The following is an 18,625-nucleotide window of genomic DNA, read 5'->3' as shown; positions in this document are numbered from 1 at the left end:
CAAATTAATTAATCTCCAATTGCATAATATATTTGTTGGCATCCCTAATCGTAACCAAGATTTGGACGTTTGTGAAAGTCCCTTGTAAGACTTTCACATTTATTCTTCTGCACTTTTCATCTTTCTGTCCGACGTTCATCAACCTTCTAGATCAAGCTTGCAGAAACCTACTGCCTTTCGTTGACCCTCTGAATACAGCAGCCCGTTTCTCACCGTTGCATTATCATCGACAAAATAGAACTGCCAAAGCAGGGAAAATAATCACGTGTTTTCCTGGAAGAACGACTGTTTTGGTAAAGGTATAGATAGACATCAAAGCCCAATTTGCCTCATATTTACGCCAATTTTACACCAAAACGCACTGTTAATAGAACTGTATTTGATTGTTATTCCGCGTGCAAGCATCAACTGCCACTACTCTCGCGTCCTATCATTCATGCCCGAATACGCATACCCCAACACTGCCTACTGGGACAGATTGAAGGAGCAGCGATAGTCATTTGTAATATGACCCTCTCCTAGCCAGTAGGCCTTCTATTCCAGGTTCCTGGATATTATTACAAACAATAGTGAATCCATCAATAGTTGTGTTTTGAAGCTTCGGTCTCTTACCTTGCCACCATCAGTTGATGAAAACAAGTATCAAATGGACCAGTGGTCGAGAACCGCAAGTGCACACCTAGATAGGCTGCAGAATGACACTGTCCACACACCACAGATAATGGCAACATGACCTGAATACATGGTACCTTCCCACATCTTCATAACAATTATTCCACAGATCTCCAGTGGCCCAGCTAAATCTTACCCGCCAAAAATATATACCCACAACAGATATACAAAGTACAGGAACGTAGTTGTAATATCCACATGAACTTTTAAAGCAAGAACCCTTTTATTTGTCGATTACTTTCTCCAAAAAACTTGGAAATTTTGATTTCCAAAACACTTTCTCTTTTGACAAAAGAGCAAACAAATTAAATTTCAATATTTCTTAAAGATGTTACAGTGGGAAGGCGTACCAATCATAAATTATCCAAGATCTTATCACTTGAGACTCCTTCTCCCGTGAGAAGAGAAACAATAGCCTGCAAAGCACATCATTTACAGCACTTAGTTCCTGACACTTAAAAGACAAAACAAATCAAAGAAATCAGAATAACATTTTATTCCGCAGTATGGTATTGTTCACCAAAGTCGTGGAGCAGCTATTTCACATAAAAATTAATCTTGTAAAATCAATTAATTTCTTTGAAATTTGCAATGCATAAACAAAAATCTCCACTTCATAAATCATTTCTGGGGAAAAAATGTTCAAGACATGAAGAGGACAATTTTCTGGCAAAGTCAAACTGAGATTTTTTGTATTGTTATGTTGATGGACCTGCAAAGTCAAAAGTATTGTCATGTACCAATCATAACTTCCAATTATCCCATACTAGAGAATCGATGTCCAACAGCAAAGAAGGTCAATTTCACAAGACCCAATCAGTAGCTATAATAAAGAACAGTCAAGTTTCGTTGATCATATTTTTCGTCTTCTTTTGATTTTTCTGTTTCTGTTGTTTTTTCTTAACCAGCAGCCACACTCATTCTCCAACAGGAACAGGCGTAAACCCTACTAATACTACAAACTTTTTAGCCAGTTGCTCTATCATTAGCCAACTACAGATCAACAAATGCTCCCCGAAGGAGATAAGAGTTTCTGAACAGGGATGCAACTTGTAGTACTTAGTCATAAAAAGCAAAATAAACAAAAAGAGGAAGGAGTGAACTTTATTAAAATTTAAACTCAGGCAAGTTTTAATTTAACACGTTATATGTCACATTAAATTCAAATAATAGTTGTTATGCTGTTAAACTAATAATAGTTCCTAGTAAATATGTCTTCTGACAAATTGATTTCACTTAATCCTCACTTTGACCTCATGGTCACATGTCAGATTTACAGCATATGTGTCATGCTGTTAGTTATTGACAAGAATGAAAAAACAATCGTGAAAGAAATGAAAACCTTGAGGTAAAGTGCTTCATGTAATAACTAATGAAAGAAGTGTACATAAGAGAGATGTGCCCTGGGAGCCACCACGTTTGTTTCATACACAGTGTAAGCTAAAACAAGCATGCAGTCATCCTCCTGTGCCAAAAACAAGTGCTCTAGGATCTCATGTTCTTAAGAATGATATCTGTTAAATTGGGTCCGAGGCCCTATCCCAAAATGACTAGCCAACTTAGGAAACCTTTTTCCCAACTAATAAACTCAAAATCTTTGTACTCACTAATCTATGTGAGACTATTCTTTAACACTCTCCCTCACGTGTAGACCCTCTTTTGTGGCTCTACAAGTGGATAATTTTAGGTATAGGCCCTTTTTTGTGGCTCTACAAGTAGATAGTTTAGGTGTAGGCCCACATATGAGTACCTGCTCTGATACCATGTTAAATTAGGTCCAAGGCCCTATCCCAAAATGACTAGCCAACTTAGGAAACCTATTTACCAACTAATAAACTCAAGATCTTTGTACTCACTAATCTATGTGAGACAATACCTTAACACGATTCAGAAACAGTTTGCAACTAAAAGCTGGTACAAATTTCAGACAACCTTCCCTACAAATGAATAATTGAGCAGGGTATCATCTTCTCTAAAGATGAATTAATTAAGTAGAAAATAATACGAACCTCAGTCATTTCTTTAGGCCCACAGAGCACTGCACCAGTGGATTGAGGATCAGATATTCGCTTATCTCTACCAAAAGCATCCTGAAATGAAATAGTCAAAGACAAGTAGAACTGAGAAGGGACACTTGAAAAACAAAATTTAAAGTATGTTTTTTGAACTGGATCACAAAAGTATGTTTAAAAAACTAAAATAAATAAGAATTAGAAAGAAAATTAGTACACGGTACTAGAAGATGAATGCATCACCTGTACATAGCCTCTTTCACCATTCCAATTATCATCAGGTTCGGATAACACAGGTACTATTTTAATACCGGAAGATTCCCAGCCCTTGAACTTATCCTGTGCGCAAGGAAAAACAAATTTCCTTCAGAAAAAAGAAATCCACCTGATTTTCAATCTTTCACAAAGTTCCATCTTTACAAACCTGGTAAGCCATTTGCTCAAGGTTACTGGTTCCATAATATAGCCTCACATCAGATCTCTTGTCAGCACCAAATCCCCACTCAATAAGAGATCGTATCGGACTGTACACAAGGCAACAATGTAAAGATCATGTAATTTAAGGACAAACGATAATGCTTGATCCAAGAGATTAAATGCTAGCATGTTGAGAACATCAAACATTAAAAAGAACAATATTGAGAACAGTCCAAGGGACGAAAATGTGGTTTTTACAGTAGTTACTAGACAATTTTTCACCACATTAATCACCAGAAATTCAGCCAAGATCAGATAGGGAAGTCCAGACAAGGAAATTTCCAAGTTTTAATAATGCGCACATTATCCTACCTGTATGTATTCAAATTGTATATGAAGGTTTTCAGTGAAGTAGCTCAAAGAAGTAAGAACAACAATGTGAAGTGGAGAACTAGTCAATCAACCGCGATTTGATACCATTTGAGTTTCCAAATTGTTTAAAAAAAAAATCAGTTTAATATCTACACCCGATGCAAATAAAAATCACCTATTGGCATTAAAAAAAAGGTGCAAATTTAACATTTCCATAAAAGTTTTAGAACAGAAAAAGGGCAAAGAAAAAAAGGGAAAGATATAGCAGCGTACCTGATTCCGGCCCCACTGGCGAAGAGAAGAACTGTAGGGAACTCCTCAGGCGGAGAAATCTGATCGATATCGTAGCCCTTCCCCATAACCATGCTCAATTCTACAAGGTCCCCTTGGCGAAGGCCACATAGAGCTTCTGCGGTGGTCCCCGGGACGGACTTGACGAGGAATTCCATCTCACCGCGGGAGGAAGGTGAGGAGGCGATGGCAAGGAAAACCGGCTTGGGCACAGTGGGGACTCTGAGCTGCAGGTATTGACCAGGGCGCGTGAAGGAGGTGGCAACGTCGGGGCAATCAGACAGATCGACGGAGACGTTGAAGAGAGACTGGGCGGCGCCCTCGACTAGAGAGAGAGGCGCGGGAGACCAGACGGTGGTGTCTTGTCGGACGGCAGCGGCGACGGGAAAGAAGGAACGGCGTGGAAGATAGCGGTGGAGGTTAAGGGCGCGAACGTTGAGACGGGGCAGGATAGTCATGGCGGAGGCATGGGGGCGGGTGGAGAGGTAAGGAAGGCGGGGGGCGAACGATAAGTGCACAGGAGAGAGGATCGCATTCCCACCGGCGGGCGCGGTGGTAGCAGCCATTTTGACGAAGGTTAGGGAGCTTGGACTTCGGAAACACCCTGGGCAGGCTCACTGGCCGACGCGTAAGGTGAGCTCGAGGCACCGGGCAGCCGGAGAGAAGGATCCCAATTATCTGTAGGAATATACCTCGACCAGTAGTTCTAAACGGGCATCACATCATGTGGATAATGTTTCAAGGGCACAAGAGGTCTCAAATGGCCTGTTTCAACTTCATCAATAAAAGTTACATGGACCGATTCAATACTTCTCAACCCCTTAAATATAATACAAATTACTGGTCATGTACTTGACCGGAGTTCCATTAAGGCTTCACTTTTTCTCTACAACTTCGAGAGCAAAAAGGGCAAGAACTCTACAAGACCACCAGACTTAGCTCAATTTATCTGTCTCAAACTCAGATACAAATGGGAGGCCAACAGGAGGTATTTAAATAGACTCAGAGTACACGAGTTTCACGGAAAATCTTACCCGACCTCGAAAGTCCTAGATTCGGATTCTAAGTTTCACCACTGGCTCAGAGATTAAACGGAGATAAGTCGGAGATCAAGGAGATCAAATCAGGGTCAAAGTCGTAGTAGGGGGGTTAGCAAAAGACTTAATTTTGAAAATCTTAGTAAACTCGGGACCTCAAGAGCAGATGGAGAGACACAGGCTAATATCCGTCCCTCCAAGACTTAGGCTACTAACCGTGTACAGCAGAAACGTGGCTTACTGGCACAGTCACTCATCTTGCCAATAAAATCTCACTATAATAGCCTCAAAAAAGCGAAGAGCGTAGAGACAAAAGGAGACCTGCAGAATGACCTCGAAATTGTTTTGAGTGTCCGAAGATTTGCTTTATTGCATTGAAAGAAGAAAAAAAAGGCCGGCCCGTTTTAAGTTCGAGCCCTTGTTCAGTTTTCCTCTACACCTACTCACAAAATCCTGTAAAAAATAAACCATATGAAAATCCCAAACACTGTTGAGCTCAAAAATGCAAAGTCGTTTTGGGCTGGCAACGCATTGCCCCTGGCGATCAAATTATTAACTTCTAAAAGTCCTGGGTACAAGCTGAATAACCAGATTTCTCTCACGCAGCAGACTCCTTGGCAATCTTGTCAGCCTTTGCGATAACCTCATCAATTCCTCCCACCATGTAAAATGACTGCTCGGGCAGATCATCATATTTTCCATCCAAAACACCCTGAGTGAGCAAACAGAAATCCAGACTGAATTAGGTATCAACCAAATATTGTACCTATAAAATAATTAATCACAAGATATGGTGAAGAGGTTATGCCAATCCAAAGAATTCTCGTATAATTTTATGATCCCAATGAAAGGCTGAAAAGGATAAAACGAAATGTAGAATGTAAAACCTCAGCAGCTAAAAATGTAAAATACCAGTTTCTAAATTATGTTCAATTAAGACTCAATACGACACCAACAGTTTCAAATGGTAAACCCAGATCACTGCCACGAAATTAGCTTAGTACAACCAGAACCCTCTCACACTTTTAAATGCAACAAAATATTTTTCTAGCATCATTATCCAATTTCATCACATGTTCTAAAACAGAATTTGAGAAGTCATAATTCTTACAATCAGCTTTAAAACTTCGTCCAACTTGCCAACTATTTATTATATTTCTCCTGAATAAGGGTTGTCAATTTTACTTCACTTTGAATGCTTCAACCACATAAACACTACCAAATTCTCCCACTAATTTACAAGCTTTTAAGTGTCTTTGCATGTGTTTACATAGGAAATGAGGTATAGTGAGAAAGAAAAGGCTTATCAAATACCTGGAAGCTGGCAACACTCTCCTTCAACTCTACATATTTGCCAGGAGCACCAGTGAACACCTCAGCGACATGGAAAGGCTGGCTCAAGAAACGTTGTATCTTACGGGCACGAGAAACAGTCAACTTGTCGTCTTCACTGAGCTCATCCATACCCAAAATTGCAATAATATCTTGAAGATTCTTATAGTTTTGAAGAACCTGTTGTACACCACGAGCAGTGTTATAGTGCTCTAATCCTAGAATATGAGGAGAAAGCATACGGGAGGTAGAGTCAAGAGGATCCACTGCAGGATAGATACCAAGCTCTGAGATCTGTACATAAGAAGTAGACATCAATGAGCTACAAATAGCAATTTCAAACAAGTATTTAAACAACATAGTCAATTCTAATCAATTTTTAGTATAAACCTGTCGTGACAACACAGTAGTGGCATCAAGATGTGCAAAGGTTGTAGCAGGAGCTGGATCAGTCAAGTCGTCAGCAGGCACATATATAGCTTGGACAGATGTAATAGAACCTTTCTTGGTGGTGGTAATACGCTCTTGCAAGCCTCCAAGATCCGTTGCCAAAGTGGGTTGATACCCGACAGCAGATGGAATACGACCAAGCAATGCAGACACTTCAGAGTTAGCCTGTAGAATTGACAAGAATAAAAATTTCAACTGCTCATACATCTAGTCAAAGAACCACTGCTCGTACATCCATTCAAATGGAAAAGGAAATTAAAAAAAAAATGTAAAAAAAATTGCGAATAAGCATGTGCACCTGGGTGAAACGGAAAATGTTGTCAATGAAGAGAAGCACATCTTGCCCTTCAGCATCTCTGAAATGCTCTGCGACAGTCAGGCCAGTGAGCCCAACACGAGCACGAGCACCAGGGGGTTCATTCATTTGGCCATAAACAAGAGCACACTTGCTTTCACTCTGCAATACAGACAGAATAATATTGACAAAACAGAAAAGAAGTTGACTGAAAATCATAATATAAAATAAATGACAGCACATGAACTTCTAGCATATGTACCTGTTTCTCTCCGAGCTTAATGACACCACTCTCAATCATTTCACGGTAGAGATCATTCCCCTCTCGAGTACGTTCACCAACACCGGCAAAGACAGAGAAACCACCTGATAAAAAAAAGATTCAGCAAATATGATAAATAAGCAAATGCCACTGTACTCACTTAAAAAGAGTTTTCTTTTAATTCGAACCATGAGCTTTTGCAACATTATTAATCAGCTCCATAATAAGCACTGTCTTCCCCACGCCAGCACCGCCAAAAAGCCCGATCTTTCCTCCTCTTTGGTATGGAGCAAGAAGATCGACAACCTAGAGAATTTTACAAAGAAAAATGGTTGGACAACTACCGGGTAACTTCTAACAGGTAGGCAAAGAAGAAGCTGGAAGAAACATCAGACAAAAATAACAAATCATATACCTTAATACCAGTGACAAGGATCTGCTGCTCAGTTGCCTGTTCAACAAATGCAGGGGCTTCACGATGGATGGGCAGGTAGTGATCAGTCTCTATAAATGACAAAATGAAAACATCGTAAGTTAAAGCATATGAACCATGCTTAGAAAGAAGGCGCCAACTCTCATTCTTAATAAAGCATTTAGCAGTCTTACTAAGTTCTCCTTTTTCATCAATAGGTTCTCCAATAACATTCATGATGCGGCCAAGGGTAGCCCTCCCAACGGGAACCTACAGTTAAGATAAATCCAAACAACTAATAAGTATTCAATAAGAAAACAAGGAGAAAAGTGATAACAGTACAGAAAGTAACAATAATAGGCATCAAAACAAACAATGGGAAGTACATTGACCAGCAAGAACACCCAGCAATGCCAAGGAAATTTATCTCAAGCACAACAACACGTCCAAATACATGTCAAAAGATCGATACAGAGTATCAATGAAGCTATTGATAAGTGAAATATAATGCTGAACTATATTATTTACTGTGACGAAACAGGGTTAAAGACCACATTTTGCGAACTTTGGAAATGGATAATCTGGCTTATCTGGAAAGCACATTCCACATAGCATAAAAAAATTTACAGCATAACTAAACTAACACAAATTTATGGACATACAAACATAATCACAATTGCTTAGATCACGACGATCGGAGGCGAAATGAATTAGGGATTCTAAAAGTAGATTGCTTGAATGTGATTTAATACACAAAAATCAGAATAAAAGAAACTGATGACAAATTTTTGTACCAAAATACATTACCTAGTTGACAATATTCAAAAAAACGGAAAAATAAAAAAAAACTAAGATCCACGAAGAGGAAAGACACCACGAAAAAATCCTACAAAAAGAAAAAAGGACGAGTAGACAAGATAAGGACCAGCTTACAGTGATAGGAGAACCGGTATTCAGAACCCTTTGACCCCGGACAAGGCCCTCCGTTCCGTCCATGGCGATCGTCCTCACCATGCTCTCTCCCAAGTGCTGGGCCACCTCGAGAACCAGACGGATCGAGTTATCCAAGACCTCCAATGCGGTCAAAATGGGAGGCAAGCCCTCGTCAAATCTAACATCGACGACGGCACCGATGACCTGACAGACCTTGCCGATGGAACCAGCCCCAGTGAACTCATCAGTAATCTTGCCGCTGGGTCCAGCGCCCTTGGTCGCCGGAGCAGCCGATGATGCGGGAGCTGCAGCCGCCGCGGACGTCGCATAGTCGACGGCGCGATTGAGAAGAAATCCCTTAGGAGAAGCGCGATGGGCCGGCGCCGGCGAGGGAGATCTGGGACTAAAGACTGAAGAGGGTTTGGAAGCAGGACGGCGGGAGGATGATCTGAGGAGAGAAGCCAACACCCTTCTCGTGGCCATGGGGTACAGATCGGGTGAGAATTTCAAGAAGAGGAGTTCGAATAGGGTTTTCTATATCAGCTGTTGCAGTGGCTGCGCCTGATATGATGCCTCATTAGAGGAAGTTTATTCTCTTTACGTTCGGTGGAGGAGATGAAAAATGATATGGGGATCTCGGTTTAAAGCGATTATGATGAGAGAGAAAATGAGCGGACTTCAACGGGATTTCGAGAAATTTAGCGGGGGTTTGGCGTCCGAGTATTTGCTAGTGGAAAGAGTATTTACTGACTAGGGCTATATGCGGAGTGTAAAAACCTCTCCTACAGTCGCTTCCACCCCCAATTTCGCACCTAGGGATGATGATCGGGCACACAGCTGGCTGATGACGTGTTACAGGCTTCTAGTACACGTAGGAATGGAGTTCAGACCGGGACTAGAACAGAACTAAAGAGGAAAACAAATCATCTGATAGTATGCTAAGATATTGAAGATGTGACATTCGATTATGATTAATAAAACCAATCAATATTAAAAATAAGATTAAATTTAATTTTGGTTAATGTTAAATATCTAAAATTAGTAATTATAAAAATAAATACTTTCATATATTTTTGTACTAATTAATTAGTGTTATATATTATAAAATTAATTTTCATAATAAATCTACTGAATGAATCAAATAAATACATTAAATTATAAATATTAATTTTAAAATTATAATCGACTTTATTTTAATATTTAATATAAATTAAGGCTTGGATATTCAGTTTGTGGGCGAGAGTGAAGAAGAATTTGGTCGAGTCTCTAAGTTTTTTAACACAACACAAACTCAAATCTCCCGCCAATCTCCACTCCTTGCGCATCTTTTACCGGATACTCCCGGTAAATTCCCTCCGCACCGCTGCCACGACTTAGTACATATATAAAATCCGTCTAATAACCCCATGCCGGTCTCTCTCCCCTCTCTGCTACTTCTGTTCGTCTTTTCCTCGTCTCTTCGTTCTTCTTCCTTTTGATTCTTCGATTGCTCGAGTCTGGCGCTTTCGTTTGATGAGGGTGTCCCATTTTAGGGTCTTGATTTATTTCCCCAAGGGCTTGGTCTTGTGGATGCCATGAGCGCCGTCAATATAACAAACGTTACCGTCTTGGACAATCCTGCCGCATTTCTCAACCCGTTTCAGTTCGAGATCTCTTACGAGTGTTTGATTCCCCTCAAAGACGGTACGAATATCTTATGTTCTCTGTATTTTTATTACTGATTAAAGTTTGTCTCAAGAGTTTTGTCTAATGGCCGCATTATTGATCGTTTCTGTCGCCTCTTATGAGGCTATTTAGGGTTTGACTGCTGCATGCTCGCCTTTTAGGGTTTTTCTTTCCTCTTGGTATTTCCGTTTCTTTTGTACCCTTTGGATCTTGGGTGTTTTTTTGGTATGTGATGAAGTGTTCAAGGAGGAAGAACTAGCGTGCGCTTTCTTGTGTCCCTCTATCTTATTCCTTTGTACTTTGTGAGAATTTTTGGGTCCAAGTCAATTAGTAGTTATTAGCTTTTGATGGAGGCTTGATTGTGAAATGGTTGCAACGATTAAATGCTGATTTTGTAAGGCGAATGCGACAATCAATCACTTTAACTGAACTTAATAAAGATACCTTGTTATGAGAATTTCGTAATGGTTTTCTATGGTTGTGATATGTGAATAAATATTTTAATCTTATAATATGTAGCTTATCTATATTTACTGTTTGCAGCAAGTGCAAGCCCACAGAAATTATAAATCTGTTTAATTTTAGGAAGAAACTACTGAATTATTCCATCGCTCTTATTTACAGATGAGATTTTTTGGTGGGTCATATGAAAATGTGTTGCGCTCTTCTACTAAGGGTAAAACAAACGAATTATCTTAATCATGGACCTCTACCTGAAAATTCTATCCATTTCTAAGAGCCACAAAGTCATGTATGAGGGAGAGTTGTAAAATTAGTCTTACATAGATCAAGGAATTGAAAAATCTTGTAGTTGTTATTAGGGAAGTGGCCTCCTAACAATGTATCTTGGGATGGAGTTGGATCCAGCTTTTAAATGAGATTCATTATTGTTTAATAGTTCTGGAAGACCCTCTTCCGGCAAATCTTAATGAGAGAAACTGGTTACTGAGAAAGGATCCTACTTAATTCAAATAACAAAAACCTCTCTTTGAGTGAAGAGAATCAGAAAACGCATGAATGGTTCTTTATGAAATTTTGTTTCCTCAATGTTCTCATGTTGAGGGAAAATCTCTTGGTCCTTTGTTTTGGTGGATAATATAATTCTCAGTATTACCATCCTTAAGTTTTCTCAGTAGATGCCAAGGTGTGGGAAGTAGCTTGATAAAACAAAAGTTCAATTAAAAATATATTATGTGCAAGTCCATTAAATAAATTTTCTTTGTTGTTTCCAGCAGTGTTATCTATTGTTATACATATGCTTCATTGTCTCTGTTGATAACAATTATTTTGTAGTTTAAGCTTCCATTTGTTTGATATATACTCTATTTATTATTTGCTTATGGAGAAACTTTGGAGAAAATGGAAGGCATATTCTTTTCTATGACGGGTCTCCTTTCAAATATATCCATAAAAAAAGGAAAATGCATGAGAAGCTTTTAGCTGACAGTGTTTAAGAAACTTAACTGGATAAGTGCATGAAATATAATGTCTAAAGTGGTGTCAATTATTTTGTAGTTTAAGCTTCCATTTGTTTGATATATACTCTATTTATTATTTGCTTATTGAGAAACTTTGGAGAAAATGGAAGGCATATTCTTTTCTATGACGGGTCTCCTTTCAAATATATCCATAAAAAAAGGAAAATGCATGAGAAGCTTTTAGCTGACTGTGTTTAAGAAACTTAACTGGATAAGTGCATGAACTAAAGTGGTGTCAAATACATTTGGTAATGTGTAAAAACCTTGGGTGATGTCTGTAGGTTGATGCATCTTTGAATTTCCTCTTGTCAATGGCCTTTTGAGTGTTGCTGGAGTAGATCACTTGGCATAGTCAAAGACACTTTATTTTATCTATTTAGTTCTTGCTATTAGAGCTATAGTATTTCGTCTAGAATCGATATTATGTTTCTTAACAGGCTTAATTAGGTTTTTCTTATATGTCTGTTGTTTACGGTAACAATTGCCAATATGGAGGAAAGTTCTGTGGTTTAAATTGGACTTTTTAGTTTAAGATTGTGTGTTTCCTTCTTAACTGCTTGATTCTATTAACTTCCTGAACTTATCATTCAGATTAGATTCTATATTGCTATGCAGATTTTTATGGAAAGTGGCTACAATGTGAATTCTCCTGTTTTTTTTTTTTGGCTAATAACATCTTGGTAGATCTTCTCATTAACATTGTGCTGATTTTATCATTGATTGGACCTGCCAACTTTTCGTGGGAGCTGTTCTTTTTTTATTAGTTTCACTTTTGGTTTGGGTAAATGACACTGTTCTCCTTGATACATAAAATCAATGAGACTTTTCTGATTGCATTTGATTAGGATGTCAAGATTCATTATCTTGTCACTGGGTGTTTTATTGAAGTGTGTACAGCTTTGGCTGGAATGTTTGTCTCAAAAAGTTTTAGCTGTGTCCAAATATTTTTGGGTGCAATTTGCCCGTGGTCCAATTGACCCTTTCTGGTCACTCGGATGAAGTCTCATGTCTTGATTTTTTTCTCATTCAGATTTGGAGTGGAAGCTCACATATGTAGGATCTGCTGAAGATGAGACCTATGACCAACTGTTGGATAGTGTTCTTGTTGGTCCTGTCAACATTGGGAATTACAGATTTGTCTTTCAGGCAATATCATCAGATCCTCTAAAGCCTCTCCTTGCTTGAGTCCAATTTTGATATATTATGCAATCATTTTTTGTGCTGACTTCCTTTTGATTGCAGGCTGACCCACCAGATCCCTCTAAGATTCGAGAAGAAGACATCATTGGTGTTACAGTGCTTCTATTGACTTGTTCTTATCTGGGTCATGAATTTATCAGGGTGGGTTACTATGTGAACAACGATTATGATGATGAGCAACTACGAGAGGAACCACCCCCAAGGGTCTTGATTGACAGGGTTCAAAGGAACATCTTGGCTGACAAACCCCGTGTGACAAAATTTCCCATTAATTTCCATCCAGAACCCAATGAGAATGGTGAGCCACCTACCCCTCCATCACCACCAGAACAATCTAATGGAGAAACCAAAGAGCCACCCAAGGAAGCATAAAGATTTCTCATCAGTGTATCAGCTCTCAAAATCTTCACCAGAGTCAAAACTGCTTTGACTCGTGTGGAATCGTGAATAGAGAAACTATTTGGTGTGATGGAGCTTTGAACTCACTTCTAACAGATGTATATTGTTGTTTCTTTTGACCAAATTTGTTCTACCTGCGCCAGCAAGTTGCCAAAGTTTCATAGTATTGGTCTTGTATGCTTGTAACATATGTGCATCTGTTTGAGTTGAGGGGAACACTGGAGTCGAGTATAAGTTTCTGTATTTACAGACTGATTAGTGTAAACCTCAATCCAATTTTTTGAAGATGCTCAGTGTTTTTTTACTTTCATAAAGGAGCTGCTGTTTTGGGACGGATCTGGTAATTATCAATTTTCTTTAACAGCGAGGTTGACTGTTATAGGATTCTGCAATGTTTGTAGAAAATAACTGTTGCTGAACTGGAACATTATCATAATATCGTTGTTTCTGGTAGAAATTTTTTGACTTTTTTTTTCTCAGAAGCAGGTTTCATTTCTTTTGACTGAAAACAAGTATTCTGATCCGTCAGTCAATGAAATCAATAAGCGGATATGAGTGAGGTTAGCTGCTTTATTTGAAGCCATTTGGGATTGATTAAACCTGAGAGTCTAGGGGGAATACGTGGATGTGTCAACTGCCTTTAAGTATCCTAATGAACATTATTCCATGTTTTCTTTGGAATAAACTTAAGTCTTCCTCAAATTACAAGTTACGGTTTTAGCTGATGATTGTACGCATTATTTTAAAACTAAAGTGTCGGTAGTCCTTTTTTTTAACAAATATCGAAATTGTGTTCTACCCATCAGATAAAACCGCTCTTTTACCCTAAACAAAATGAAAATGATCTTGAGTTGCCAAAAGAAAAGAAACGGAACGATCTAAGCAAAAGACTCGTAAAAGTTCCCCAAGGAGGACAACATTTTTCATTTCGTTTATTCAAATAAGAGAAGCACCTTATGTTTCGACCAGACAAAAAAAAAGATAAAAATCGAAGAATTATAAAAAAAAAAAAAGTACCTGCCGATATCTTCTCGTTCACAGACAAATCAGAATCACCAGATTCACCACTCACCACCCACCACCACCGTTTATACGAACCCGACTAAAAAATGGCAAATATAGCAGTGACGACCTTCTCTCCCCCTGCATCTTCCTTCTCCTTCATTTCCGCGCGCTCTTCTCTAGGAATCGGTGGCATTCTGAAGCCCTCTTCCAATTCCATTAGTCACCCAGTACCAGTATTAAGCGCCAGCAACCAGCTGTTGAGAGTGCCAGTTCGAGCCTTACAGAAAGAGGCTGCTGTGATTCAAACGGACAAGGTCGGTTGCAGATTGGTTTTTTCCCTGCCTTTGGTTTCTTGATAACCAATCTTTCACAACCTCGAATTTTGTTTTGATTTGAACTACTTAAAGGAATTCGATTCTACTATTTCTGGGTTCATTTATTTTCGTAGCGAGGTATTCAAATAATCTTGCTAGACTTTTTGTGCCTCTGGTTTTTAAATACGTATTCAGGATCAATGTTCTTCTTTCTCTAGCTATTCTAATTTTGGCTATTGTGATCTATTGAAATATTTTGAATCTACTTTGGTCCGTCTTTGGGCTCCGACTTTTTTCTGAAATTGCCTTCTTTCTCTTTTCTGTATCGTGCGCAATTCTTGTTATGGATCCTTCTGAACTTGTTTGCCTCTTTCTGTCATTCATGGAATCTTAGGATGTTGCTGAAAGCGTCAAGGTGCTAAAAAATGCAGCAAAGACGAGAAAAGTCCCGGCAGAGGAGGTCCTTTCTGCGCTTGATGTAATCAAGAAAGCTAAAATCGACCCATCTTCTTTTCTTGAGACTCTCGGCGGAACAGAGTCTCCTGGGAAAACATGGATGCTTATTTTCACAGCTCAGGTATGTCAAACTCCTCGATTTTCTCGTCTGGCTCTCGTCCCTGTATAGACTACAGATTGTCTCTATCCTTAATTCAAATTCATTATTTAATGGCCTCACAGGGCCGTTTAGAGCGTGGTAGCTACTTCCCAATCACTGCTATTCAACGATTTGACGCTACGGTGAGTTTTTCCTTTCACTTGATTCTGCTTGGCGATATTGTGAAATTTTTATACTGTTCAACGATGTTTTCTCTGATTCAAACGAGTGGTGCTGTAAGCCTCTTTCCTCCATTAAAAAATGTCTTCTTGTTCTGCACTTGTCACCGATTCAATTCAGTTCCATCCTCACGCAAACACTGATTTTTTGACTAATATCATTAGTCTGGTTTCTGACAGGCAAAGAGGATTGAGAATGGAGTGTACCTGGGACCAGTGGGATGTGTGACATTCGAGGGCAAGTTTTCGTGGAAGAAGAGAATCTTGGCATTTGTTTTTGAGTGCTTGAAAATAAAGATTGGACCGTTGGGTCCCCTGCAGGTAAGTCTGGGGAAAGAAGATGAGAGGGAACCAAGCACCAAGGACCCTTTCTTCGTCTGGTTCTACATAGACGAAGAAATAGCTGTTGCACAAGGCAGAGGAGGTGGGACTGCATTTTGGTGCCGGTGCCGTCGCCTGACATAATCATATACTCGTATAATTTATGAAAAAAAGCACAAAAGCTCAATCTGCATACCCTTTTTCTGTATCTGAATGTTGCTGTGTTTCACCATTATTGTGTATTTGAAAAGCTCGAGCAAGTTTCAGCATCTATATATCAGAAGTCTAGCAAAGTTTAATATGCCCATAATACAATTTGAGGATCCTCAGGACTCAGGAGTGTTTCTGTACCGGAGTTATTGGGGGGGTTTCCCTACCGGATTTGTTTCTGAAAACGCTGTCTAAACCTGAAGGTGCAGGTGTTGTCCAACCAAAGGTTTTCAATTGTGTTCTCTTTCTTCTTTTATAATGATTAATTGATGAGGAAGGTCTCTATTTATCGCTTCCATTTTTATTTTGATCGATAAAGACTGTTATTGTTAGGGACTTTTAGGATATTATCTACCTTTTTAAACATAATTAGACAAATAATCAAATTTTTAATAAATTTGCAAAAATACCAAACTTTGACAGGTCAATTGCACATGTCTATAATCAAAAGTGACACGGAGGCTATGATCGATTACATGTTACCATGTCATCATGACACATCAGTACTCGATGAGTCGAATGACACGCCATCACCCATGTAGGATGCCACATTATTTGCCAAGTCATTAAATAGAAAAAATATTTGAAAATAATTATTTTAGTGTTTAAAAATTAAATTTATTGGTACATTTTTTTATTATGTTATATTTCAAATAATAAAAATAAAATAACTATTCTAATTAATTAAAAAATCTTTCACTTACCTATTTAACACGTTTTATTTATTGATTTAAATTATTTATTAATTAAAATAATTTTTTCAAATATTTTTTATTTGATGACGTGGTATCATGCATGACTATACACATATACATCTACAATTGAGCAGTCAAAATTGGGTATATTTGTAAATAAATTAATTATTTATATAATTATGTTTAAAAAGTTAGATAATATCGTAAAAGTCCGTTATTATCACCGGTGAAATCATGGTCAAACTAAAACTTCACTTCCCTAATTAATGAAGTGGAATCCAAGTTACATTACAACTTTCATTCTGAGAAAGTAAGGAATTCGATCGTCAGTCTTGCTTTAAATCCTCCAATTCGATCGTCCTCTCAGCTCTCAACTCCACTCTTCACTCCACTGAATCTTCTTCCTTCTCTCAACCCTCTTCGCTCTTCTCTTCCCATCAATATTATGAATCCTCAATTCACGTCGTCGGAGCTCTTCTTTTACTCGTACCACTACAATCTGGAATCAATACCATCCGCGGTTGATAAACTGGAGTTGGTCATTAGAGTCGACGAGAAAACTGTACTGGAAGTGGAGACGCCCGACGAAATCGGTGGGTGGGAGTGGACTGCGACCTCTCGTCCATACGAGTCGGGAAGCCGCTCACTGACCTGCTCCTTCGATCTTAACGAGCAGCTTATGCTTCCATCTTTTCCTGTCTTCGTTGCTTGCATGCTTCATGAAGTCGGTATCTGCTCGGAATTCTTGGAGGATCTGGAGCTACAGATTACCTCCTTCGTCCGCAGGAAGATGCAAGAACAGACCTCTGGTGACGTTCGTCGTGGGTTAACTGTTCTCACCAGCATAGAGGAGAGGTGGACGATGAGAATCAGGGACGGAGCTTCCGGAAGTCCATCATTGGCCCCAGAGAGTACTCTAGTGAGAAGGGCGATTTACGATCGAACGGATTCAGAAGACAGCTGCTCGATATGCTTGAGCGAGTTTTCCGTCGGTGTAGAAATTGGTCGAACGCCGTGCGGGCATATTTTCCATCCAGAATGCGTGGGCAGGTGGTTGAATCGTAGCAGGTCTTGCCCATTGTGTCGTTATCAAATTATCAGCTGATCATTCGACGTGATTCCTTCAATTTTCATCATCCCTCTTCGATTGTCTTAAGCAGATCCTTTCTGTGATTAGCGTAGCATCTGTTATGTATGAATTTAGGTTTTATGTAAATTTTTAAAGCTTTTTTTAAGCTTTTTTTTTTGTCTTTCATTGAAAATCATTGATAAAATCGCAATTTGTGAAAAAGTAATTTCTCCTTATCAGTTTTTCTATCATTGTCAGATCATCCATTTGCTTAATGCAAGCTCTTTGGACTCAATTTCAGCCATTAAAAGTCCGTTAAATTTACCCTTTATATAAAAATCAGCACTTAATCAACCTACACAACACGAACATCTAAATCAATTGAAGTAATGGGAATGCTTTAGAAAGTAATTAATTACTCTTTAAAGAGAAAAAAAATGTTAATTTACTGGTCTTGCAATGTTGAAGATGGACCGAACTTATCTTCGAAGGTGAGTGCAAGTAAGATAAAAGAAACCTGCTATATGTGAGATCTTAGTCTGCAAACCAGTCATGGAATCCTAGTAAAATCCCAACTCCGTTTTACCAACTTACCAAAAACCCGCACTGCTCTTCTTTTCAATAAACCCACCTTATTTTTTTATTTATCTCCTCCTCTGTTTCCCATCTTCTTCATCACTCCCACTGGGTACTCATAAAACTTTTTTCTCTTCCCATTGATCGGTCGGTTCATTCTGAGATCATATCGTTGTCGTTAGGGCGCGGCGTATGATCTGCGATCAACCCCATGCACGGACAAGAAAGTGAAGCTGATAGTGAAAAAATCCACCATAAACTGCTAGACGACTTATCCTTCAACACCCCTTAAAGACTTGCTCCTTCACTCTGAAGGAGATGCTCCTGCCTGAAATGTTGCCTTTCAACATCGCTAATTACAATGTCTTTTCGCCTCCTTCATCCGCTGCAAGGTGCAAGAACAGATCACCCATATTGATTGTTGTCACCGAGAT

The 18,625-nt window shown here is 38.9% G+C and overlaps 4 protein-coding genes across 6 annotated transcripts; 2 read left to right on the top strand and 2 right to left on the bottom strand.

Moving 5' to 3' along the window:
* Positions 1-115: 115 nt before the first annotated feature.
* On the bottom strand, positions 116-4,470 carry LOC137936985 (fruit protein pKIWI502-like). Of its 3 annotated transcripts, none has more exons than XM_068781979.1 (6): positions 3,747-4,470; positions 3,109-3,208; positions 2,928-3,023; positions 2,682-2,762; positions 1,023-1,088; positions 116-240 (listed from the first exon to the last, which is right to left on the bottom strand). In XM_068781979.1, exons 1-5 carry the CDS (start codon positions 4,328-4,330, stop codon positions 1,026-1,028), a joined length of 924 nt encoding a protein of 307 aa, XP_068638080.1. In that variant the 5' UTR covers positions 4,331-4,470; the 3' UTR covers positions 116-240; positions 1,023-1,025. The 3 variants fall into 3 exon arrangements, with proteins under 3 accessions (XP_068638080.1, XP_068638079.1, XP_068638078.1); XM_068781978.1 differs by lacking the exon at positions 116-240 and adding an exon at positions 336-547; XM_068781977.1 differs by lacking the exon at positions 116-240 and having other exon boundaries at positions 559-1,088.
* Positions 4,471-5,141: 671 nt separating this feature from the next.
* LOC137935946 (ATP synthase subunit beta, mitochondrial) lies at positions 5,142-9,094 on the bottom strand. The gene is made up of 9 exons (XM_068780384.1): positions 8,486-9,094; positions 7,747-7,822; positions 7,556-7,644; positions 7,329-7,446; positions 7,141-7,244; positions 6,882-7,040; positions 6,524-6,748; positions 6,116-6,427; positions 5,142-5,513 (listed from the first exon to the last, which is right to left on the bottom strand). Exons 1-9 carry the CDS (start codon positions 8,966-8,968, stop codon positions 5,400-5,402), a joined length of 1,680 nt encoding a protein of 559 aa, XP_068636485.1. The 5' UTR covers positions 8,969-9,094; the 3' UTR covers positions 5,142-5,399.
* A 764-nt stretch (positions 9,095-9,858) lies between these two features.
* LOC137935947 (histone chaperone ASF1B-like) lies at positions 9,859-13,557 on the top strand. The gene is made up of 3 exons (XM_068780386.1): positions 9,859-10,168; positions 12,659-12,774; positions 12,871-13,557. The coding sequence occupies exons 1-3, from the start codon at positions 10,060-10,062 to the stop codon at positions 13,198-13,200; spliced, it is 555 nt and encodes a 184-aa protein (XP_068636487.1). The 5' UTR covers positions 9,859-10,059; the 3' UTR covers positions 13,201-13,557.
* A 597-nt stretch (positions 13,558-14,154) lies between these two features.
* LOC137937772 (uncharacterized) lies at positions 14,155-16,065 on the top strand. The gene is made up of 4 exons (XM_068782940.1): positions 14,155-14,546; positions 14,941-15,123; positions 15,225-15,284; positions 15,501-16,065. The coding sequence occupies exons 1-4, from the start codon at positions 14,337-14,339 to the stop codon at positions 15,783-15,785; spliced, it is 738 nt and encodes a 245-aa protein (XP_068639041.1). The 5' UTR covers positions 14,155-14,336; the 3' UTR covers positions 15,786-16,065.
* The last annotated feature ends 2,560 nt before the right edge of the window (positions 16,066-18,625 follow it).

The sequence above is a fragment of the Aristolochia californica genome, unplaced genomic scaffold (genome assembly GCF_029961685.1).
Source record: "Aristolochia californica isolate CCGP_79_NKW_82.1479 unplaced genomic scaffold, dmAriCali1.0.hap1 SCAF_7, whole genome shotgun sequence".
NCBI classification, from domain to species: domain Eukaryota; kingdom Viridiplantae; phylum Streptophyta; class Magnoliopsida; order Piperales; family Aristolochiaceae; genus Aristolochia; species Aristolochia californica.
Note: the sequence above shows the minus strand (reverse complement) of the source record. Positions and strands in the feature narration are given on the sequence as shown.